We start from the raw sequence: 26,612 nt of genomic DNA, 5'->3' as shown, positions 1-26,612 counted from the left end.
GGAACAGCGGTCCCAAGTGTCAGTGTTCGAAATTTACAAGTATAACATAAACATAACATATAATAAGTATATTTCTAATATTACAACATAAATAGTTTATTAATAAATAGTTTAAGAATAATCAATATTTCTCCAACTGTTAACTTAGCTTTCAACGTCCGACTCTATATTTAGATCAAAATTGGGACTATTAGATGAAAAGGTGTTGAGAGGGATGTCGGCTTTGGAAGTCGACGGGGAGTCGTCTTTCCGGTTGCGAGCTAATGTAGGTACCTCGTGTTCGGGTTTCTGACTAAGTGTTTTAACTAAGCGACATTTTCGTGTAACAGGACAGTATTTCCACAATATGAGCAGACCAATCACCACTATCGAAGTAATGACCCCGGTGGCCGTTAAATAAGCCCAATGTGATTCGTGTATCTTTCGCCAAGGCGTATGCGCGACTTCTTGCTCCAGACTCTCTTCTTCCAATAGTATAGTACGGAACTCATCTCCTTGTGTGTTAATGTGTGTGGGTTGAGTCGTACTTAACTTACGTCGTGTCATCGTCAGCAACTGCGCTACGGGAGTGATCGGAGTCTTTAGGTAACTGGTTATCGCTGTCTCCACTCCACTGCTAGTTGGGAGTAGTGTAATGTTTTTCGTTTGGGCGATGCATCGGGGCGAGAGTTTCAGAAATGTGACTCGCTCCAGAACTCTTTCGTTTCGATTTCCATCACAGATAATGGACAGGTGTATCGGAATCGGTGTGATTATTAACCAGAGGTTGGGTGTACCCATCTTACTCCACTGAGCTTGATGTATTGCCCGGGTAACCACTGGACATGTGCTATTCTTAGATCGCTCATAAATTTCTTCCAGTATACAGTTTGGTTTGGTATCCATGTTCATTACAGCCGTTGGGGAGCACGCTATCTGTGACCGTGCCAACTGTAAGCATCTTGCTTTATGTTCTGCGGTCAATTCGAAGTAGTGGAGAGTGTTATAATCTACAATCAGTAGATTTCTTGGAGCGACAAATGAATGCAACACTGACCCCTCGACCTTAAGTGGTATCGCAGTGACCTTGAGCATGTTGTAATTATTTCTCCCTGTCACTATGAAGTAGCCGATGACCTTTATATATTTGTCGTCATGGCTAACCTCCGTTTCTATAATGGGTTGTCGTCGTATTTCCACTCCTTGTGGTAGTATCTTCCCTGCTCTTTCTATTAACTTGGCTATTTGACCCGGCTTTATTATATCAATGAAATGGCCGTGGTTGTAGTGAAGGTTTAATATTCCCTCGTAAAATTGAATATATTCGTTTATGAACTCCGTAACTTGTAATGCTATAGTTTGTATTCGTAACGTGCTATATTCGGTTTCTAATCTTTGTGCTTTGTCCTCTACTTCGTTGAGACCTCTAGATATATCTTGTAGACCGGTTGTTAGTGCTTTTTGGAACTTATTCAGTTGTTCATTTATCCTCATCTCCGTGTGGTTTATTGACGTTATTGTCTCTAACATTATCTTTGCCTGATGCTGTGACCCCTTTATCAATTCTCTCTGGTTTTTGTCTAGTGTCTCAATGTCACTATAGGCTTCGTCGTTCACTCCAAATATGGAGGTTAATATTGTGCCTAATATTCCTCTTTTTTCTCTTCCTTTTATTTCTACTGTCAACGCCTCACTTACTGACTCCGCCTTCCTTCGTCCTTCCTCTAACTTCCCTATTATCTCTTTACAGTTTACGATTTTTGTCTCTTGACACAGACCTGTATGCTTTCTATCATACTTCCTATCAGTTGATGCTCCTTTTGAACTCTTCCTTTTTCGATTAGCACCTTTATTCGGAATGTTCCCCGGTCTATGTAAACCTCTCCAAGGTCTTCTGTAAATAACCCTGGTTCCGGATTGTATATTTTATACAGTTCTGCATTGATGGTTTTTAATAGTGTTAAAAACATTATTGCGATTAGTATTTTCTTCCATCTTGATCCTGATGAATTCTTTGGTTTTTCCTGTTTCTCTTTTTCCAATTTTATCAGCTTATGTATAGGCCTTTTTGTTATTTTCCCGTTTGCCTTTCTCACTGGCACTACTCTGGTTAATCCCTCCGCTCCAGGGTGTGTTTCTATTACCCTTGCTAATGGCCATCTACCTGGAGGTGTATCCTCTTCCTTAATTATGACTATTTCTTCTTTTTCTATGTTTGGGTGCGTTTTATGCCATTTATTCCTTTGTTGTAACTGTTGCAGGTACTCTTGCCTCCAAATCTTCCAGAAATCTCTTTTTATTTTTTCCAATATTCGCCACCTTGCTGGCATCTTCAAATACGTCGTGAGCTCTTCTTCCCGATTCGGTGATACGATTTCTTTCCCTATAAGGAAATGAGCTGGTGTAATTGCTATTTTCCCTTCTGGGTCTTCTGATGATCCACATAATGGTCTCGAATTCATACAGGCTTCTATTTGTGTTAGCACCGTACTCAGTTCTTCATATGTTAATACTGTTTCCCCTATGATTCTTTTCAAATGATATTTCATTATTCGCACTGCGCTTTCCCACAATCCTCCGAAGTGTGGCGCATATGCAGGTATGACATGCCACTGGGTGCCTAGTGCAACTAATCCTTGTTTTATCTCGTCCTCTATGTTTTGATTTTCCTTTTTTAGTAAATTTGCCGTTCCTACGAATGTGGTTCCGTTATCACTGTAAATGTTGATGCACTGTCCTCTGCGTGCCGTAAATCTTTTGAACGCCGCAATAAATGCATCCGTAGACATATCACTTACTACCTCGAGATGTACTGCCTTTGTTGACAGACACACAAATACTGCAATGTATCCTTTATAACTCCTTTGTCCTCTGCCTTTCGTAGTACTTATTTTTATCGGCCCGGCATAATCTATCCCTGTATTCGTAAAGGGATGACTCGGGTTCACTCTGTCCTCCGGCAGGTCTCCCATTAACTGTTGTGCTACTTGTCCTTTATACCTCCTACACTTTATACATTTAGTTAATTGATTTTTCACGGTTCTTCTTCCGTTTATTATCCAATATTTCCTCTTTATGTACTGTAATGTCTGTTGTAGTCCGCTATGTAGATTTCTTGTATGACTCTCCGATATAATTAATTTTGTTAGTGCACTGTTCTTAGGTAAAATTATAGGATGTTTTTCCGCGTACTGTAGCTTCGTGTGCCTCAGCCTTCCGGTGACTCTTAGAATCCCTTGTTTATCCAGGAATGGTACCAATGATGCTAATTTGTTCTTCCTGTCTAGTTGCTGTTTCTTCTCCAGCTTATTGATTTCTTGCTTGAAGTTGTTGAGCTGTGTGAGCTTTATCACTTTTAACAATGTTTCCTCTAATTCTCGGACTGTAAGTTGTCCTTGATTTTTGTCCTTCTTTCTGCAGTTGTTTGCAAATCTCATGCAATATGATACTACTCTTCTCATTCTTTCTAAATTCGAGAATCTCTCGCATATGTCCTCCTTTATCGTTACCATGTGCGCCGTAACTTTCGTTTTGACTTCCTCCTCATTTGTTTCAGGTATATCCTCTGCCGTTAGCCTAAGTGCTTGTTTACTCGTCAGCCAAGTTGGTCCCTTCCACCATAACTCTGCTTCTAATAACTCTGATGCGGTACTTCCACGTGAGAGGATGTCCGCTGGGTTTTCTTTCGTATCCACTTTATGCCAATTTTCTGGTCCTATAACTCCTTTTATCTCCTCTACTCTGTTGGCGACGAACATTTTCCATCTTTTTGATGATCCCTTTATCCAAGCCAGGGTTATTGTTGAGTCCGACCATGCATATATTGCCATGTTCTCCAGGTTCAATGCTTGTAGGGTTTTCTTCATTAAATTTGCTAATAGTACCGCGGCACACAATTCCAATCTTGGTAATGTCGTTTTCCCTTTCAATGGTGCGACTTTAGATTTTGCTATCACTAGATTCGTTTTAATTTCCGGGTCTAACACCCTTGAATAAATTACCGCTCCATATCCTTTCAGAGACGCATCTGCGAATCCATGTAGTTCTACTCTGCTTGTTTTATTTAAATTGTTCCACCTGGGTAATGTTATTTTCTCAAGATTTATTAATTGTGCCTGATATGCTTTCCACCGGCTTTGTTGCGTGCTAGTTAATTCTTTATCCCAACTGGTCTTTTGCTCCCAAAGTTCTTGTATGAACATTTTCGCCTGAATTACTACTGGTGCTATCCATCCTAATGGGTCATATAGTTTTCCTACTTCTGACAGTATGTGTCTTTTCGGTATTTTCTTTGTCGTCGTTATTTCTATCTTGAATCTGATTGTATCTTCTTTAGGTGACCAATGTATTCCTAACGTCTTTCGTATTTCTTCTTGCTTGAATGCTTTTGAGTCTACATTCCTCATTTCTTCCGGTACGTTCTCCATTATTTTTTCTTCGTTGCTCAACCATTTTCTAAGTGTAAATCCACCTTTCTTGAAAATTTGTATTAGTTCCTTTTGGGCTGCTTCTGCTTCTTTTAACGTCTCCGCTCCTCCTAGTATATCGTCTACATACATATTTTCTTTTATTATTTTCGATGCTGTAGTGAAATTCCCTCCTTCATCCTCCTGTAATTGTTGTATTGTTCTTAACGCTAAAAATGGTGCTGCGGCCGTGGCGTATGTCACCGTCTTCAATTTATATTCTTGCACTGGATCCTTTGTGTCCTTTCTCCAGAGTATTTTTTGATACATTTGGTCTTCTTCTGCCATTCTGATCTGTCTAAACATTTTCTCCAGATCCGCTGAGTATGCTACCTTATGGGATCTCCATCTCAATAGTATATCTGTCAAATCCTGTTGTAATTTTGGCCCCGTGTGCATAATATTCAAGCTTACTGTTGATGAGCTTTTACTTGATGCATCAAACACGGCTCTTATTTTTGTTGTAGTACTGTCCTCTTTTCTCACTGGATGATGAGGTAGGTAGTAACCGCCTCCTTGGTTTTCCGCTATTGCCATATGACCTTGGTTTTCATAATCTTCCATGAATTGTCTGTAATTCGCTTCTAACTGTTTGTCTTTTGTAAACGTCCTTTCTAGTTGCATCAATCTGGCGAATGCCTGCTGCTTAGATTCTCCTAACTTTGTGACGTCTTCCTTAAACGGAATTCTCACTTCGTATCTCCCTTCTTCATTTCTTTTTACTGTCTGTCGATACATTTCTTCACATTCTTGCTCTTCTACTGATAAACTTGTTTCTTGATTCACTTCTTCTAATTCCCAGAATTTCTTTATTTGTATGTCCATTTCTTGTCTGGATATCATACAGCATACTTCTGCTCTTGTAGTCTCCCTTTCTCGTGCTATCCCCGACACTATCCAACCTAGTTTGGTGTTTTGACTTAGGAGTCCATTACTTATTCTGTGCATCCCTTCTGTCAATATGTAACTATATTCTTTTACTCCTAGCAGTAAGTCTATTTTTCCTACCCTGTAGTATCTTGGGTCTGCCAGTAGTACATTCTTCTCGTTATAGTCCTGTAGGATTATGTCCTGTTCCGGTAAATCCCTTGTTATTTTCGGTAGTACCAGTGCCTCTATTTCCATGTCGAAGTCACTTTGGTAATGATTTCCGATCAAAAGTTTCATACTCCAGTTGGCTGTCTTTTCCCCTGACGAGCCTATTCCGGATATGGTCGCCTGTATTGGCTGCCTTTTTGTTCCTAGCGCCGTCGCCGCTTGTTCCGTTATAAATGCGCATTGTGACCCTTGGTCGATCAATGCTCCCATTATGAGAGACTCTCCATTCGCATCCCTTACGCGTACTACTGCTGTGGCTAGTAATGCTTCACCTTCCTTATGGCTCGCACAGTTAACTGAGTTCTGTCCTCTTTGCTGTGTGTTGTTGTTTCTTTGCCCCTTGTTCTCTTGCGTGTTTTCTCGTCTTCCGTTATTTTGTTCTCTGGCGTTGTTGGAATAATTATTTCCTCCTCTGTACCTGTCCGATTGGTACCCGTTTCTTCTACTGTTCGATTCTCTTCCATTTCTTTCTTGTGTTTGTTCTCCTTTTGTTTCATTTGTGGTTCTTCTGTTGCCTGTGTTTCCTTTTTCATAATGCAACATTTTGTGGTGGTCTCCGCCACAGTGTTTGCACCTAATCTGTGAAAAGCATTGTTTCTCCTTCTTATGTGCTAGGCAATTCGCACACCATTCTTTTTCTCGTATTATCCTGTTCCGGTCTCTTACATTGAGTTCCTGAAATTCTCTGCAGTATGGTACTCCGTGATCTCCGTTGCATATCACGCAACTCATTCTTGTTTTCTTACCCGATCCTCCATGCTTCTCTTGTCTCTTTTCTGACTCCAGCAGTTCCAGTGTTTGGAATCGTCGCTGTAAAAATGTTTGTGTTGATTTGTACGTCGGTATCTCTCTACTGTCTCCGATGTGGTTTTCGTATAGCCTCCTTGTCTCATTGTCCCATTTTGTTATGCTAATTCGCGCTATCAATGGGCTCCACGCTTCCGTGTCTGTTCCTAAGCCTCCTATGGCTTCCAGGCACTCATGGAAGGTGTCATGTAGTGATTTCAGTGCTCTAGCGGAAGATTCCTTTACTTCCTGTGCTAGTAACATCCTGTCTATTAGTTTAAACAGTATCATCCTCGGATTTTCATATCTTTCCTTTAACATGTTCCATGCCACTTCGTAGTTGGCCTCGGATATGTGCAAGTGTTGTATCATCCTGTGGGCTTCCCCTCTTACTTGTGTTTTTAGGTACTGCATCTTTTCTGCTTTCGACAATTGGTCGTTTTCATGTATTACCTTCGTAAACAGATCGTGGAAAGTTCTCCACGTTTCGTATCTTCCTTCATACACAGGGATTTTTACCTGCGGTAATGTCACACCATCTCTTCTCTGTGTGCTGTCTGGTCGTTGCATCCCAGGCCGTATTTTCTTTAAAGTCTCCCTGACTTTCCTCCTTAGCTGATCTATCCTCTCTACTTCGTCACTGTCTATAACGTCTAGCTCATCATTTACTGTTGCTTCTGTGATGAGTGTGTTTATTTTCTCCATGTGTTCTTTCAACTCTGCTTGCAGTTCTTCATCGTACTGCAAGTCTTGTTCATATTCTTGTAATAATTCCTCGATTTTTTGTTTTCTTATTTGTATCTCCTTTCCTTTTGTTGTCTTTCCTCTTTTCAAGATTCTTCCATATTCTTCCAATAGGGTTTTTCCCTCAATATATGTCTTAAAGACCTACTCGTAGTATTTTGTTTCGAAGTATTTGTCTTTCGTTACTCCACTCTCTAGTAATTTCTCGTGGTTATGCACAAATCTTGTCCAATAATCCTCTAATCTATCCTGGCGCTCTTTAATGTATTGTTGATTCTTGCGAGATCCAGGGTCTCTTTTAAGAGACGATACCTGTTTACAAATCTCTGCTCCAATCTCTGCTTGCTTGTTCTGTACCGCTTCCATGTTTAAATTCACCTACTTTTATCCAGCAGTAAGTGTTTTTACGGTATTTTTAAAATGTTATTTATATTTTCAATTTACTATGATTCACGTTTAAATGATGCGGGAATTTTACTCTTTTTGACCTTGCTGACGCTCAGTTTTTCTGTAGGTCAGTTGTACATGTAGGTTAATGTCGTCAAGCAAAATATTATGTTACACAACTATAAATAGAAACCTCTCGGCTACTATGTTTAATTAAAATTATGCAATATGAATGAAATACAAACGCAATATGTACCTATTAACGTATACGTTTTTTCTTTATCAAATTTTTAAATAAATAAAAAAAATAGGTAGTAAATATTTGTAGGGATAAATACTGTTTATTATTATTATATAGGCAAAAAAATATCTATCTGTAAGTTAAATAGTTTGGGTTTAAATGGCAAATATTGTATATAATGCACTAAAAATATATATATTGTATGTATGTATACGTCAATTAGTTTGGGTTTAAATGGAAAATATTGTATAGAATGCACTAAAAAATATATATTGTATGTATTGTTGTGTTCTTGATTATTGATATGAGATAATATTCTTATATGTCATTTAATTTAATCAATGCATTAATAATAATCTAATTAATTTACCAGATCACATATCAATATGTTTTCAATCTCAGGGCTTTTTATAAAATTAATTACTTACTTACGTGGCTTCTAAGTATTTCTCAATGGTTCCTAATCGGGATAGGACAGAAAAGAGTAAAATAATACACACATATGGGTTACAATTATAATCAAAATATTGTTTATTTTATTTAAATGGCAATCACTGCTTAATATTTGCTATATCTTATTATTCTTAAACATAACATTTACACATGGGAATCTTATTTCCTTTTGGTTTCCAATTGAAAGTTTTTATTAACATTTAACTATTATGATTTATTAGCAACAATTCTATTTAAGTTTGATGAAACTTTTCTGATATTATTGATTATGTTCTTCAATTTTAAATGTGGTATTTAATACGAAAAACCCATACATTCATGTCCAAACAAATGAGACTGACCTTTTTCTGGTGAACTGAGAATGTCTTCACACAAGACCCGTTTCCTGCTATCCTTGGCTGCGATCAAAACCTCGTCCTGGCTTCCAGTAATGTTCTCCTTTGAAAACTAGCTCGTATAGCTCCCGTTCCTGCTTCTGTCGTGATGCCGTGTTTCTACCTTTTTCGAAACTTCAATCAGCTACCCGGGACACTCTTGGCTCAAGGAGGTTCTTTACTCTCGACCTGGCCTACCTCTCGTTCCACGATAGATACTCCACACTCACGGAACCACACCGGCTTTCTCACTCTCCGTACACTACCGTCTACTACTGGACTTCACTTCTCGACAGCTCAAAACATTCTGATCTCTCTTTTCAGTCATTCACCTACTTTCTAAATATCCCTTCCAGATTCACAAATCAACCTTCCACCACCAACTCTCATTCGCAGTATTCCTCAAAACCCATTTTTAATCTTTCTAAATATGCTTAATGGATTTCCAAAAAAAATAGTTAATTCCCATTCTAAAATTCATCATCATCATCATCAACCCGTACGCGTCCACTGCTGGACATAGGTCTCCCTCAGCTCTTTCCATTCATCTCTATTTTGTGCGGCTTGCATCCAGTTACCGACAACATGTTTCAAATCATCGGCCCATCTGGTTAGTGGGCGTCCTCTGCTCCGTAGTGCTTCTTCTCGCGGCCTCCACTCGACAATAGGTTTTGTCCATCGGTTGTCTGGCAATCTGGCGACGTGTCCTGCCCAATTCCACTTAAGCGACGCGATTTTTTCGACAGCGTCTGTTGTTTTTGTTCTACGGCGTATTTCTTCGTTTGGGATTCGGTCTCTCAGGGAGACACCCAACATCTGGCGCTCCATAGCCCTCTGAGTTACGCGAATCTTGTTCACTACCTTTTTTGTTAGTGTTAATGTTTCGGCTCCATAAGTGAGTACAGGCAACACACATTGGTCAAAGATTTTCCTTTTGAGGCATATGGGCAAGTCCGATTTAAATACATAGTTAAGTTTACCAAACGCTGCCCAGGCTAATCCTATGCGACGTGGGAGTTCGCACGTCTGGTTATCTCGTCCCAACCGAATTTCATGTCCTAAGTACTTATAAGATGCAGTCTGCTCAATATCCATTCCATCAACAACAATATTACAATTTAGCACCAGATTAGTCATTATTTGCGTCTTGTTGATATTAATCTTTAGTCCGACCTCTAAGGAAGCGTAATATAATTTGTTCAACATTATTATTGCATCATCCATACGATCGGCTATAAGGACAATGTCATCTGCGAATCTCAAATGACTGAGCTTCTCTCCATTTATATTGATACCATATTCGTTTAGATCTGCCTTCTTAAATGTGTGTTCTAAAAGGGTTGTGAACAGCTTTGGTGAGATGGTGTCTCCCTGCCGTACTCCTCGCTGTATACAGAATGTATTTGTTTGTTGTTCAGACAGTCTTACGCTAGCCGTTGCCGTTTGGTAGATATATTTGATCATGTTAATGTAGCGATGGTCTATTCGGCATTCTGTCAATGCTTTTAACATTTTCTGCTGGCTTATGGTATCAAATGCTTTCTCGTAGTCCACGAATATCAGTGCCAATGGTTTGTTGTATTCCGCAGACTTCTCTATTAGATTTTTTATTACCAGTAAGTGATCGTTAGTGCTATATCCAGATCTAAATCCAGCTTGTTCTCTAGGTTGATAGAAGTCTAACTTAGCCTCCAGTCTTTTTTTGATAATTTTTGTGAAAAGTTTATATATGTGTGATAGCAAACTGATAGGACGGTAGTTTTTCAGATCTGTTATGTCACCCTTTTTGTGTAATAAAACAATGACTGCATTGTTCCATTGAGAAGGAGTTTTTTCTTGGTAAATGCATTGGGTGAAAAGTTTGGCCAAAGCCTGGATAATTTTATTTCCACCTTGTTTGATTGCTTCGATTACTATTCCGTCATCGCCAGGGGATTTATTATTTTTCATTTCTGAAAGTGCCTTTTTAACTTCATGTGGTGTTACTTCTGGCATTAATTCTGATCCCTGGTTTGTGATTTTGGGCAGGGGCTGATCTTGCCTTTCGTTGGTGCTCTCATACATTTCGCGATAAAACGATTCGACAACCTTGAGGATTTCGGCTTTATCGATGGCAATGTTGCCATCTTTGTTTCTGATTTTGTACATATTTTTGTTACCGATGTTATTCGTATTACGCCTCAAAACTTTTAAACCTTTGTTTTCTTGAATTATGTGAGTTATTTCTCTTGTGTTGTTTTCTCTTATGTCTTTTCGGATTGATCGGTGGATATCTTTATTTAATTTCTTCAGTGTTGTGTAGTTGGAGTCGTATTTTTCCGTCAATTGTCTTCTTTTACTTATTAACTCTTTGGTATTTTGGCTTAATTTTTCTTTATGGGTCACGACAGTCGGGCAGCACTCCCTTTCTGTTTCTTTTAGTGCTTTCGTTATGACATTATTTGCTTGTTCAATGTCTTCTATGTCGTTTTCAAGGTCTTGTATACGTCTGGTTAGTACATCTTCATAGAGGTTGTTGTTTCCTGGGGGAATCCATTTCGTCTTTCGTGTTTTGAAGATCATCTTGGTTCTTTCGAAATTGACATTTAATCGTATCTTTGCTCGGATTAATCTGTGGTCGCTTCCTACCGAAAATTTGTTAAGTATTTCAATGTCTTTAATGATTTCTTTTCTGTTTGTTATGATAAAATCTATCTCATTTTTGACACTGCCATCTGGGCTTATCCATGTCCATTTACGCTGAGGCTTTTTATCGAAAAAAGAGTTCATCATGGATAAATTTTCCTGGTGTAAGAAATTAAGCAGTCTTTGTCCTCGTTCATTTCTGTCGCCATACCCATACTTGCCCATTGCTACTTCTGCATCATCTTGTTTGAAGCCAATTTTCGCATTAAAGTCGCCCATAATTATTGTATAATATGCTGGTGTAGTATGTAATGCTGTTTCTAGGTCATCATAAAATTTTTCAATTTCTTCATCGGAGTGGCTTGTCGTTGGAGCATATGCCTGGATTATCTTAAGGTTATATCTTGCATTTAGTTTGAAGATGAGGTATACAATCCTGGGGCTTATGCTGTTAATTTTAGTTATATTTTGGGTGTGTTTTCTATGTATAATAAATCCTACTCCACCGTGTGAAGTGTCTTCTTCTCCTCTAAAATGAAATAAATGTCCCGATTTAAGAGTAATTTGGGCTTCTCCTCTTCGTCTGATTTCGCTGAGGCCGATGATGTCCCATTTTATTGTTTTCAGCTCTTCCTCCATTTCCATCATCTTCTGGTCCGATATAAGGGTTCTAACATTGTATGAGGTGATATGCATTTGTCGTTCTTTGTGGTAGCCTGATCTTTTCCGGGGATTCTTAGCACCCTCTGCTCCAACCCTTTTCCATCCGCTACCTTGGTTGGGGGTATTGGAGCGGCCGGAGACTGAGGGCCGTTCAGTACTATCGTCTTTCATGAAAATTTGCCTTTGGGGTTTTAAGCCATTAAAACGCCACGCTTGGCTAGTGCGTGTTGGCGAGTTGGACTGGATATGTGGAGGGAGGAAAGGGTGGAGATGGGATTGCTTTGGGATAGGACATGGTTTCCCCGGTGAAGGGATGCTGGGGAAATCCATGAGCTCGCGTGGGCAGGTGTGCTATTCCTGAAGTAGATCTATTCCCTGCCGGGATCGCAGAGAAGTATCTACCCGCTACCACTATTCTAAAATTACTTTCTACTATTTACAAAATTTAATGACCTATTATCTACTTCAACTGATTCTTATTTAGCATCGGCTAATGATCGAACCTTCCGCGAACAACGATAATGACCTATTATCGATTCCAACTGAGTCTTATTTATCATAGGCTAATGATCGAACCTTCCGCGAACAACGATAATGGTACGCGCCATTCACTTTGTTTATTCTAAGCGCATTTTCCCGAGTTTCGTTTAATCACTTCTTAAAATTAAATATAACAATTTTTTGTATACAGGTTGTTCTAAATTTATATGCCCGTGGTTGAGAAAATTGAAAATATTTTATATTAAATTGAATTCTGTTTATAATTATCAAAATTTAATTTTCATATCAAATAGAAATATAACAAATCCCCGCCTTGTATTCGATAAAATTTATCTGCATTTTTAAATAAATTTTCTCGAGGCAAAACCAACTCCCTGTATATTTCCTAACTTTAATCTACGTCTTATACCCCTTCTTCTTGTATTACTCTAATTAGTCCCACCTGTAGAGTAATTGTTTCCTTATTTTCAGTGTCCTCATCCTGTGTTAGAGTGTCGGCTATTATGTTGTCTTTCCCTTTTTCCCATATCAATCTTCTGTCTTTTTCCTCAGATTTTTCACATACTTTTACCGTGTATTCTGCATCCTCGTTTTCATATGCCTCCTCTTCAAATGCCACTGTTTCGATCATATCTTTTTCGCTTTCATTTGTTAGCTTTATTTCTTCTTCTCCTGAGCTCATCTCTTCTTTTGAGGAATCCCAGTTTTCTTTTGCTTTTGATACTCTCAATTTTTCTTCTTCTGGGCTCAACTCTTCTTTTGAGGAGCCACAGGTTTCATTTTCTTTTGTCTTTTTCTGACTTTTTCTCCCTTTTCTTCTTTGTCCTTGCTTCGTTGCCAAATTCATTTCCACTGTTTGTTCTTTACCTGATTCGTCCGTATTTTGTTTCTCCTGTTCCTTGTCCTGTTCTTCTTCTTTTTCTTCTGTTAGATTCATCGTATTATTTTTAAAATCTATCACTACATGTTTTTCTGCCAATTCGTCAACTCCTACTATCATGTCATGTGACATGTTTGGCATTATTACACATTGTAGTGCATACATCTTCTTACCCAGTCGTACCCTTACTCGTATGCCTTCATTTATAGTTGCCAATGTCCGTTTGTTTGCGCTCACTAAATTTACCCTAGGTATTTTGTAAATTAAATTTGTTAAGTTAACTTCTTCTATTAGTTTTCTGTTGACCAATGTTATTTCAGATCCAGTGTCTATCATAATTTTAATTGGTTTCTCGTTGATAAATCCATCCACAAATTTTAAATTAACTCCATTTTTCTTTTCGTTGTTTCTTGCCAATTTAATAAACTCCTTGGGGTTACAAAAGATTCCTGTTTGATTTTTGGTTTTTAGTGAGCGCCGTCGTGAAAAGACGCCGGTTGCTCATCGTTGTTTATATTTTCGTCATAATGTCTCTCTCCGTCATATTCATCTGTCTGGGTATTATTTACTTCTCTTCTATTTTCTCTTGGTCTGTCGGATCTGTTTCGGTTTTCTCGATATCCCTGTTCATTTTGTCTACCATTATTTCTGTTTTCTTGATTTGCGAGTGTGGTGTTTCTATTCTGGTATTCTCGATTTCTGTCCTCATTCCATTGCCTATTTCTTTGTTCATAATTTCCTCTTCCGTTGTCTCTATTTTCGTTTTCCCTTCTGGGATTAAAATCTCGTCTTGTATAGTCCCTCCTATTTTGATTTCTATCTCTGTAATCCTGTGTTTCTCGGGGCCTGTAATCTTCTCGCGACCTTCTTGATTTTCTTTCTCTTAAATGTGATTCTCTTATTTGTAGGAATTGGCATAAACTATCTATGTCTTTGTAGTTTTGCAATGTGATATGGTCTTCCAGCGTTTCTTCGAAATGTCTTGCAATCAGTTCGACTAATTGTTCCGATGAGTAATTATATTGTAAATGTTTTGCGTTATAGTAAATTTGTAATGCATATGTCCTTTCTGATATACCCATCCTATCATTGTATTTCCCATTTTGCAATTCCTTGTTAATTTCCAATTGTTGGACTTTTCCCCAGAAATAATTCAAAAATTTTTGTTCAAATTGTTGCCAACTGTCAAATTCTTCTTCTTTGCAATCGAACCATAGGCTTGCTTCATATTTTAGATGGTTTCTGATAGTTTCTTTTGCTGTTTCGAAATTTCCGATGTGCTGTATTTTATTTTTCAGGCTATTTATGAACGGCACTGGGTGTAATCTTCTTACATCCCCGCCAAACCTTATCTTCACGTCATCTGTGCTATGTATAACCATTTCTCTTCTTTCTCCGACATTCTGTTGCGTCCTGTTTTCGGTGACTTGTTTTTCTATTTCTGTGATTCTTTTTTCCACTTCTTCTCTGTCTACTTGAATAGCATTTTCCAACTTATTTTCCAAATTTTCTAGTTCCTTTATTTTATCTTGAATTTTCATTTCATACTTTTCTATGCGTTCCTCCATTTTCTTGTTGTTCTCTTCTATGGCTTGTTTTGTTTCCTTCTGATTTTCTTGCATTATTCTTTTTGTTTCATCCATTTTTTGATCCAATTTTTGTTGTGTTTCATCCATTTTTTGTTGTGTTTCATCCATTTTTAGTTGTGTTTCATCCATTTTTTGTTGTGTTTCATCCATTTTTTGATCCACTTTATCCATTTTCTGTTGTGTTTCATCCATTTTTTGATCCATTTTTTGTTGTGATTCATCCATTTTTTTTTGTGATTCATCCATTTTCTTTGATGTTTCTTCCTGATTTTTATCCATTGTTCGTTTTGCTTCATCCATTTTTTTTGACTGGAGTTGCATAAGTTGTAATAGTTTATCTATTCCTGATAATTCTTGCTGTTCTGATGCCATGATTGTCGTGTCTAAAATATCTTCTTGGTCTGAATGTTCTTTTTGTTTTTTGTTGTCCTTGCTTTGGCTTCTTGTCACAGATATTTGTTTTCAAGAAGTACTGTCCCCGCCAAATATGAAATTTTACTAGTATGTTACCAAGACGACTTTTTCTCACCCAAATATTATAAATTGTCAATAAATATATCAAATGTAAATATCGTAAAAATAAAATATTAAATCAGTTATGTAAAATTTGTACCTAAAGAGATCTAAAATTTTATGTTATCAAATGTAAGTATCTCACTTTTTACCACAGGCATATAAATTTTCAAATACCGGCTTTACTCTTTCTATCCTTCAAATTTGCCACTAGAAATACTTTACAATGCTTTCCACGTTGGACGACAGTTGTTGTGTTCTTGATTATTGATATGAGATAATATTCTTATATGTCATTTAATTTAATCAATGCATTAATAATAATCTAATTAATTTACCAGATCACATATCAATATGTTTTCAATCTCAGGGCTTTTTATAAAATTAATTACTTACTTACGTGGCTTCTAAGTATTTCTCAATGGTTCCTAATCGGGATAGGACAGAAAAGAGTAAAATAATACACACATATGGGTTACAATTATAATCAAAATATTGTTTATTTTATTTAAATGGCAATCACTGCTTAATATTTGCTATATCTTATTATTCTTAAACATAACATTTACACATGGGAATCTTATTTCCTTTTGGTTTCCAATTGAAAGTTTTTATTAACATTTAACTATTATGATTTATTAGCAACAATTTTATTTAAGTTTGATGAAACTTTTCTGATATTATTGATTATGTTCTTCAATTTTAAATGTGGTATTTAATACGAAAAACCCATACATTCATGTCCAAACAAATGAGACTGACCTTTTTCTGGTGAACTGAGAATGTCTTCACACAAGACCCGTTTCCTGCTATCCTTGGCTGCGATCAAAACCTCGTCCTGGCTTCCAGTAATGTTCTCCTTTGAAAACTAGCTCGTATAGCTCCCGTTCCTGCTTCTGTCGTGATGCCGTGTTTCTACCTTTTTCGAAACTTCAATCAGCTACCCGGGACACTCTTGGCTCAAGGAGGTTCTTTACTCTCGACCTGGCCTACCTCTCGTTCCACGATAGATACTCCACACTCACGGAACCACACCGGCTTTCTCACTCTCCGTACACTACCGTCTACTACTGGACTTCACTTCTCGACAGCTCAAAACATTCTGATCTCTCTTTTCAGTCATTCACCTACTTTCTAAATATCCCTTCCAGATTCACAAATCAACCTTCCACCACCAACTCTCATTCGCAGTATTCCTCAAAACCCATTTTTAATCTTTCTAAATATGCTTAATGGATTTCAAAAAAAAAATAGTTAATTCCCATTCTAAAATTACTTTCTACTATTTACAAAATTTAATGACCTATTATCTACTTCAACTGATTCTTATTTAGCATCGGCTAATGATCGAACCTTCCGCGAACAACGATAATGACCTATTATCGATTCCAACTGAGTCTTATTTAGCATAGGCTAATGATCGAACCTTCCGCGAACAACGATAATGGTACGCGCCATTCACTTTGTTTATTCTAAGCGCATTTTCCCGAGTTTCGTTTAATCACTTCTTAAAATTAAATATAACAATTTTTTGTATACAGGTTGTTCTAAATTTATATGCCCGTGGTTGAGAAAATTGAAAATATTTTATATTAAATTGAATTCTGTTTATAATTATCAAAATTTAATTTTCATATCAAATAGAAATATAACAGTATGTATACGTCAATTAGTTTGGGTTTAAATGGAAAATATTGTATATACGATACGTAAAAGTTGGAAAAATATTATGTTATTCAAAAACTTACGGTTTTTTCTTTATGTTTCTGGACGTTGCGGCTCTCCTGGTTCTGGAATGGCTGTGCAAGTGATCCTGTAGTTTGTAGGTTCTGTAGTGGCTTTCTGGATCTGGCTTCTGGTTCTGTAGTTCGATCTCTGGCTCTGCTATGGCTTTCTGGATCTGGTTTCTGTTCTGTATTTCGATCTCTGGCTCTGCAATGGCTTTCTGGATCTGGCTTCTGGCCTGTATTTCGATCTCTGGCTCTGCAATGGCTTTCTGGATCTGGTTCTGCTCTGTATTTCGATCTCTGGCTCTGCAATGGCTTTCTGGATCTGGCTTCTGGCCTGTATTTCGATCTCTGGCTCTGCAATGGCTTTCTGGATCTGGCTTCTGGCCTGTATTTCGATCTCTGGCTCTGCAATGGCTTTCTGGATCTGGCTTCTGGCCTGTATTTCGATCTCTGGCTCTGCAATGGCTTTCTGGATCTGGCTTCTGGCCTGTATTTCGATGTCTGGCTCTGCAATGGCTTTCTGGATCTGGCTTCTGGCCTGTATTTCGATCTCTGGCTCTGCAATGGCTTTCTGGATCTGGCTTCTGGCCTGTATTTCGATCTCTGGCTCTGCAATGGCTTTCTGGATCTGGCTTCTGGCCTGTATTTCGATCTCTGGCTCTGCGATGGCTTTCTGGATCTGGTTTCTGTTCTGTATTTCGATCTCTGGCTCTGCAATGGCTTTCTGGATCTGGCTTCTGGCCTGTATTTCGATCTCTGGCTCTGCAATGGCTTTCTGGATCTGGTTTCTGTTCTGTACTCCCGGGCCAAGCGTCGTCTATCTGCTACTGGGTTCGTTTGGTGTGGACTGTAGTTGTAGGCCTCCTTTTTTTCTCGATAAGGACCATGTATAAAGCCCGTATAAAGATAAGGATATAAACACCGAATAGCGATAAAGGTATTTATTGATAGAACCGACACTAGGGTAATTCTACCCCGGGAGTACTTCCGAACACTGATTAATTACTGATACGCGATTAGCTAAAGACTGATGTAGACTGATGAATGCTCTTTTTCTAGGCCAGATATCTTGGTTTTATAGAAGCTTAAATTGGGTCATTGGTGACACGATGCCCGCGTGATTTGTATATTTAATTAAGGTAAATAATTCTACTTTTGTCAGCACTTTCGTGTCATTTCCAAATTATATTGTTGATAATTGACCAATTTGGATCTAAACTAATAATCTACGTGTGTGAATATAAAAACAAATAAATTCGTGCAATCTACTGGGTGGTATAATTATTCTGTTCAATATCGGATATGAATTCTGAATATTTGTTATTGGACAATATGGTCCACATAATGTTCAGCAAAAGTCACACCACTTTGAGCGTCGGGTCTGGGGGAGGGGGAGAGGGGGGAGAAATCGGTAAATGCGTAGTTTTTTACGTTTTTCGTCAATATTTCTAAAATTATGCGGTTTAGCATGAACAACCTTTTATACAAAAATTTTCTACATTAAATTTTAAATAAAAAAGATCCTATGCATAATAATTCTTCTAAAATGAATGGTTCCTAAGTTACAGAGGTAGTATAGTATTATATAATTGGTCCAAAAAAAAAGGCTTAACCCAGACATCCAAAGTAAAAGTTTTCCTCCAACACTAAATTGTTCTATATGGTCCACATATTGTTCAGTAAGGGGGGAGATGGGGGAGAAGTCGGTAAATTAGTAGTTTTTTTAAAGTTTTTCGTCAATATTTCTAAAAGTATGGTTTAACGTAAACAACGTTCTATACAAAAATATTCTACATAAAATTAAAAACAAAAAAGGTCCTATACATAATTGTTATAAAATCAACGGTTCCAGAGTTACGGATGGTGAAAAGTGGAGGTTTTCGATACTTTTTATATTTTTTGGGCAATTGATGATGATTTTGGGTGGTGAGGTTGACGTTTCTGCAAGGGCTTATCACTAACATACCATCGGCCACTGAAATAGCAAATTTTATTTACAAAACACAATCCTGTTAAAGAAAATTTCTTTCATCAGTAATAATATAAATTGCCCAAAAAATATAAAAAGTGTCGAAAACCTCCACCACTTTTCACCCTCCGTAACTCTGAACCGTTGATTTTATAACAATTATGTGTAAGACCTTTTTTGTTTTAAATTTTATGTAGAATATTTTTGTATAGAACATTGTTTGCGCTAAAGCATAGTTTTAGAATATTGACGAAAAACGTAAAAAAACTGCTAATTTACCGACTTCTCCCCTATGTCCCCCCCAAACCGGACGCTCAAGATGGTGTAACTTTTTACTGAACAATATGAGGACCATATATAACAAGTTGGTGTTGGAGGAAAACTTTTATTTTTGATGTTTGGGTTAGGCCCTTTTGCACCAATTATACTATACTACCTCCGTAACTTTGGAACTGTTCATTTTAGAATGATTATGCATAGGACCTTTTGTATTTCAAATTTAATGTAGAACAATTTTGTATAGAAGGTTGTTCATGCTAAACCGCATAGTTTATAAAATATTGACGAAAAACTTAAAAAACTACGAATTTACCGATTTCTCCCCGTCACCCCTCCCAAACCCGACGCTCAAAATGTTGTGACTTTTTTATTTTATGAACATTATGTGAACCATATAGAACAATTTGGTGTTAGAGGATAACTTTCACTTTGGATGTCTGGGTTTGGGTCTAGTTATACCATACTAAACTAAAGAACTAGCACAAGAGGCGCCAGACAATCTTTCCAATGATCTCCTGGCAGAAGTATATCGCAGTTGTTTAGAATAATTAAAGATGACACAGTCAATAAATGGACTTTCTAAGGAACAAATTACAAAAGAAATTGGACCCAATGTAAGAGTTTGCCAATTAAATAATATTTATTTATTTAGCGTATGGCTTAAGTATATCACAGATTATATTTAGATTTATGCATTATACAATGCATCACAAACAGATGTCCAATTTTTTTATATATTCGATTGACCCTTCGGTTGCCATTACAAAGTCTATAGGGTCGCCTGTGTATGCTCTGCGTGGGCAGTCCTGAACAATGTGACTGATCGTCTGTCTTGCAGCGCCGCAGTCACAAGAAGGCGAGGGGAGTTTACCCCATCTGTGGAGGGAGTCGGCGCATCTTCCACAGTTTGTTCGAATTCGATTAAGGGCTGCCCAAATCTTACGGGGACGTTCAAATTCGCCAGGTTTCCCTATGATGTCCGGTAGACTATGGTAATGCGGATCTGTCCTACTTTCCCAATCTTCTCTCCATCGGGTATTTAAGTCAAAGTTGGATTGCTGCAGCGCTTGAGCAGATTGTAGAGGGGGTAACCTGGATCGGAGACGGTTTCCAAGAATATCGGGGATGTCGTTGTGGACTAGAAGCTGGCGACTGTCCATTATTTTGTTATATTCTTTAACCAATGCATGTTCGCGGCGTAGGTTGGGTGGTGCTATATTACTAAGGGTAGGTAGCCACATTGTAGGGGTGGGCTTAATTGTGCCTGTTATCATACGCATAGTACGGTTTAGTTGGGTGTCGACCAGGTGGGTATGCCTGCTATTTAGCCACACTGGAGCACAGTATTCTGCCACCGGATATATCAGGCCAAGAGCAGAGGATCTTAATGTTGATGTTGTGGACCCCCATGTAGTGCCGCAGAGTTTCTGTATTATATTGTTGCGTGTTTTTAATTTTGCTGCTGTTTTCGTCAGGTGTTCTCTGAATGTGAGCGTTCTGTCTAGAGTAACCCCAAGGTATTTCGGGTATTTATTGTGTTTTAACAGCTTGTTATTAAAATACACTCGCAATTCTCTGTTTGCCAACTTGTTGTTTAGATGAAAAGCTGATACTTCAGTTTTTGTAGTACTTGGCTGTAGTCTCCATTTCTTAAGGTATTCGCTGAGGATGGATAAGTCATTCGTGAGAGTGATTTCTGTAGTTTCTAAAGATTGGTGGCTTGTTGCAAGGGTCCAGTCGTCAGCATATCCAAACTTCCGAGATTCGGTTTCAGGCATGTCAGCAATATAGAGGCTGAAAAGTAAAGGGGCAAGGACAGAACCCTGTGGAAGACCATTGTTAAGTTTCATCTGTCTACTCGTCTCCTTTCCCATTATAACCTGGAAGGCTCTGTTGGTCAGCATGTTGTCAATGAGGTTAATTATCTTTCTGCAGGGGATAATGCGGGCCAGTTTATATATTAATCCCTGTCTCCAAACAGTATCATATGCTGCTGTTAGATCTATAAATACTGTTGCTGTCTTTTGTTTCTTTTGAAAACTAGCTTCTATAAAAGTTGTTAATGAAAGCACTTGGTCCGTACAGCTTCGATGAGGGCGGAAGCCAGCTTGTTCAATGGGGACATTTTCTAGTATCCTGTGACTAATTCTGTTGAGGAGAAGCTTTTCTAATAGTTTATATACCATGCTGAGTAGAGCTATGGGGCGGTAGTTTTCTGGCTTATCGTTTGATTTGCCCGGTTTCGGAATTGCAATTATCTTTGTTCGCTTAAGTGAGAAAGGAATGTTACCTGACTGAAGTATATCATTAAAGAACATTGCAAGCCACTGTTTCGTGTATGCACCACTGTGTATCAAGAACTCTGGATGGATACCATCAAAGCCAGGTGCTTTACCTGATTTCATTTCTTTCAGCGCATGTGTGATTTCAGAAATAAGTATTCTTGCTGAATATTCGGAGTTCGTTCTGTTCATTTGTTTTAATGCCCTTAAGTCTCTTTTCACGTTGGTAGTATGTGTTCGATCTCGTGGAGCTCTGGATAGAGATACTATATGGGAGGCAACCTTGTTAGGAGACATTTTAGACTCTCTGGATTCCAGCTGGTTAGCTCCTCCAATTTTCCGCAACAAGGACCATGCCTGCCGGCTTGATTTTTTGAAGTCAAGGTTTTCGACAGTCTTTATCCATTTTTGGCGTCTAGCTGTATCGATGTTGTGTAAAAGCTCATCGGCTATTTCTCGGTCACCACTTTCGAGAAACTTCGTGTATAAGTCTTCACATGTTTCAGTCCATCCAGGCACATATTCTTTGCGATACCCCCTAGGGATGGTTTTCTTGGCAGTGCTTATTACTGCGCCCACAAACCTCTCATAATGTTTGCTAGTTGGAGGGACCCAGCTCAAGGTCCGGTCTAGTTGTTCAGAGAACTTCTTCCAGTTTGCTTTTCTAAGATTCCACCTGGGTCGAGGATATAATCTAATTATTGGAATTGATATTCCGATGGTGATAAGCACCGGACGATGTTGAGTATGTGGGAAGTCTGCAAGGACACTTCTCGCAGTTGTTAGTGGTCTGTCATTGGTATCTTTTGAGACAAAACATAGGTCTGGGTTATATTCTTTTCTCCATGCAGCTGATTTAAATGTTCCTCTGTCTTTGGCATCAAAAACTAGGTATGTGTTTTGCTCTTCGGACCATTCTACTAGTGCCTCCCCATTTTCATCATTCGTGGTGTACTTCCACATTTCGTGGTGGCTGTTGAAGTCGCCGATGTATATAGTAGGATGTGGATGAGTCTTTAGCACTTCTGGGTTCCATGTAGTGGCTGGAGGTTTGTATATGTTAACTACGGTAATATCTCCAATCTTGGTGACTACTTCATGTATATTATTTTCATTGGAAGCAGAAAGTAGGAAACCATTTTCTATATTGCAGCGAATGTAGGTTGCGACGCCGTAATGTTTATCATAGGTGGCTCCCAGTAAATCGTAGCCAGGTATCTTTCCCCTTAAATCAAGCTGGACTTTGTCTTCAGTATGGGTCTCTTGTATGGCAACCAGGTCAATGTCGTTATCGTGTAGGATTTTTTGCAACACTTGGCATTTTGCCTGGCTTATGCCCTCGATGTTAAGGTGACAGACTCGGATACACGGTCCGAGATCTCTAGTCAGTTGGTTCTGAGAAGAACCTTTATTTGTTCCCATCGTATGTTTACGTATAGATAAGATTTCTGTTTGTGATCTGTGATGTTGGCAGGATATTGTTTTTGTTTTTCGTTCGTCTGCCGCCAAATTTTTGCTAGTTCATTTAGCGTTACCCAGGGTGCACCACATGGAGGCGAACTAGCATTACACCCTAGCATTAAATAATAGAAGGTATATGTAGAGCAACATGTCAAATTCTATACAGACTATTCAAGGATAACGATGCTGATCTGGTCTCAATACAAGAAACACACACAGAAAACAAATTTCAACTAAATTTTCGTTTATAAAAATTAATTATTATTTATAATGCATTGTTATCTTTATTTATATACAATACAAAAACTTTGATATAGCCATACGCTAAATAAATGTACCATACTATATTGCATCCTACCTAATAATAAAATAAAAACGAAAAAATGACGTTTTGGTAATGGGGAATGGGGTGGAGGGTTAAAACTCCGCTGAACCTTATTTTTTAATCACATAGAACGTAAAAAAATGAAAAATAATTTAATTCTGCGAATGAGGGCATTTTGTCTGCCAGTTGCTGACGAGTTATATAATATATACATATTATGTAGGTGATGGCTATCTTATTACGAGTTCACCGCTCGCCTGTTTGTTAGATTCTGTCAAACGTTAAGAAATAAATTGTAGATGGTTTAATATTACCAGTGACCTACTTTCGAGACTCTTTTTTTTTCGCAAACACTAATTATGATCGAATTTATAAATAATTTTATTTGTTTCAGTTGACCTGGGCTGATTTGTTCTTCGTCGCTCTCTTGCAATACTTCCAGTTTATGCTTGGAAAAGATTTAGTGGAAAACTCACCAAATTTGAAAAAGCTTAAAGAGAAAGTACTCGCATTACCCAACATCAAAGCCTGGGTAGAAAAACGTCCCGAAACTAAATACTAAATCGCATTTACTCGTTCCTTGTGAATTTACTCGTTATGGATAAAATCAACAGTATTTTTTAAATTTGTTCTAAATTTTATAATAAATAAATCAAAGTGAAGACACGTCGTTTATATTTTTTGTTGTTTGGTTTTCTATACCTGCTGACGTTTGGGATCCTTTATTTTGGGAGAATGTTCTAACCACCTTCTATTTGGGAGAATGTAGTTTTAGAAATATTGATGAAAAACGTAAAAAAACTGCTAATTTACCGACTTTCCCCCATCTCCCCCCCAAACCGGATGCTCAAAATGGAGTAACTTTTTACTAAACAATATGTGGACCATATAGAACAATTTGGTGTTGGAGGAAAACTTTTATTTTGGATGTTTGGGTTAGGCCTTTTTTGCAACAATTATACTATACTACCTCCGTAACTTTGGAACCGTTCATTTTAGAAGGATTATGCATAAGACCTTTTTTATTTCAAATTTAATGTAGAACATTTTTGTATGGAAGGTTGTTTATGCTAAATCGTATAGTTTTAGAAATATTTACGAAAAACGTAAAAAACTACGATTTTACCGATTTCTCCCCCTCACCCCTCCCAAACCCGACGCTCAAAATGGTGTGACTTTTTTCTGAACATTATGTGAACCATATAGAACAATTTGGTGTTGGAGGATAACTTTCACTTTGGATGTCTGGGTTTGGGTCTAGTTATACCATACTATATTGCATCCTACCTAAAAATAAAATAAAAACGAAAAAATGACGTTTTGGTAGTGGGGAATGGGGTGGAGGGTTAAAATTCCGCTGAACCTTATTTTTTAATCACATAGAACGTAAAAAAATGAAAAATAATTAAATTCTGCTAATAAGGGCATTTTATCTACCTTAACGGGGGTACCCTTTGCCAGTTGCTAACGAGTTTAATGTAGGTGATGGTTATCTTATTACGGGTTATCCGCTCGCCTGTTTAGGTTTTTTACTCGTTAGATTCTGTCAAACGTTAAGAAATAAATTGTAGATGGTTTACTATTACCAGTGACCTACTTTCGGGACTCTTTTATTCGCAAACACTTATATCATATTATGATCAAATTTATAAATAATTTTATTTGTTTCAGTTGACCTGGGCTGATTTGTTCTTCGTCGCTCTCTTGCAATACTTCCAGTTTATGCTTGGAAAGGATTTAGTGGAAAACTCACCAAATTTGCAAAAACTTAAAGAGAAAGTACTCGCATTACCCAACATCAAAGCCTGGGTAGAAAAACGTCCCGAAACTAAATTCTAAATCGAATTTACTCGTTCCTTGTGAATTTACTCGTTATGGATAAAATCAAAAGTATTTTTAAATTTGTTCTAAATTATATAATAAATAAATCAAAGTGAAGACACTTCGTTTATATTTTTTGTTGTTTGGTTTTCTATACCTGCTGACGTTTGGGATTCTTTATTTTGGGAGAATGTTCTAACCAGGAAAACACAAGTTTTCGAAATATATAAATAAAATATTTTCTCGATAATAAATAATTTTACAAATAAATAATAAAATTAAAGCGATCGTTTCTAGAGTAGTGTACCGAGTGTCTCAATAAGAATGACTCTCGCCCATATCTCAGAAACCGTTTATAGTATAGCTTTAAGAAAAAAATTATGACAAAAGTTGTCTCGGTAAAACCCTGGAAATTATTTTCATAATTGTAGGTCCACCGCTAGAGGGCGTAATTGAATATCAAAAATTAAAAAATCAAAATTTTACAAAATTTGCCTAATAAAGGGCACTGGAAATCCAATCATCGTATTCTTCATAAAATTTTGGGCATATTTAATTTCACAAGTTTAGACCACAAATTAGACCAAATTAGCAACAGATCTCGAGATATCTTGAGAAACGTGTAAATTTTAAACATAACTGTTACTGCCACCGGTAACTAAACGAAGTTAAGAAAAAGTAGTGTGCTATGGAAAAAAACAAAGAAACATTTTCCAGATGTCAACGTATATAATTAATTAAAATAACAATAAGACAAACAACACTATAAAATATAACAAAGAAATAAAAACAACTACTTAGTGACGACCTAAATGTCCAAATTGCTGCCCATCATTTTCTTTGCAAACAGTTACTCTTTCAGGAGTAGATTGAATAACAGCAGTCTCAATTTCTGCTCTAGAAATGCTTTGGATGGCATTTCGTATTCTCTGGATCTTGTTTTCCCAAAAACAAGGTCTTTAATCCGTCCCCATAAATAAAATCTAACAGTTAAATCTGGTGATCTAGCTAGCCAAAAAATAGACTTCGGCGTCCTATCCATCTATCAGCGAATGCCTCATCCAAAAAATCTAATTACTCTGGAGAAATGCGCGGGACAACCATCGTGCTGAACAACATGGACCTACAAACCGCTAGCGGTGCTTCTTCCAGACGAAGAGACAATTCATTCCTTAAAAAATTTAGATAGCGTTCACCAGTAATAGCGTTATCGAACATAAAGGGTCTAATTATCTGATCATCACCAGATTTTACTGTTTTAGTCTATTGTTTATGGGGCGGATTAAAGGCCTTGTCCTTGCAGCTAGGCCCACTACTCGAGAAAACATGATCCAGAGAATACGAAACGCCATCAAAAGCATTTCGAGAGCAGAAATTGAGACTGCTATTCAATCTACTCTTAAAAGAGTAAATGTTTGCATCGAAAATGATGGGCAACAATTTGAA

At 37.6% G+C, this 26,612-nt stretch overlaps 1 protein-coding gene across 2 annotated transcripts in view; it reads left to right on the top strand.

The window, feature by feature from the left end:
• The window catches only part of LOC126881452 (glutathione S-transferase-like), a 137,783-nt gene extending 112,496 nt beyond the window's left edge, over nt 1-25,287 (top strand). The window contains exon 5 of one of the 2 annotated variants that reach the window (XM_050645735.1): nt 25,017-25,287. In XM_050645735.1, coding sequence (XP_050501692.1) covers nt 25,017-25,184 — 168 coding nt within the window. In that variant the 3' untranslated portion in view covers nt 25,185-25,287. Of the gene's footprint in view, nt 1-23,739; nt 24,012-25,016 lie in introns of those variants that run through there. The other variant, XM_050645736.1, reaches the window with a different exon arrangement.
• Nucleotides 25,288-26,612: the final 1,325 nt, after the last annotated feature.

This window comes from Diabrotica virgifera, chromosome 3 (genome assembly GCF_917563875.1).
Source record: "Diabrotica virgifera virgifera chromosome 3, PGI_DIABVI_V3a".
In the NCBI taxonomy this organism is placed as follows: Eukaryota; Metazoa; Arthropoda; class Insecta; order Coleoptera; family Chrysomelidae; genus Diabrotica; species Diabrotica virgifera.
The sequence above is the reverse complement of the archived record's forward strand: the minus strand, read 5'-3'. Positions and strand labels throughout refer to the sequence as shown.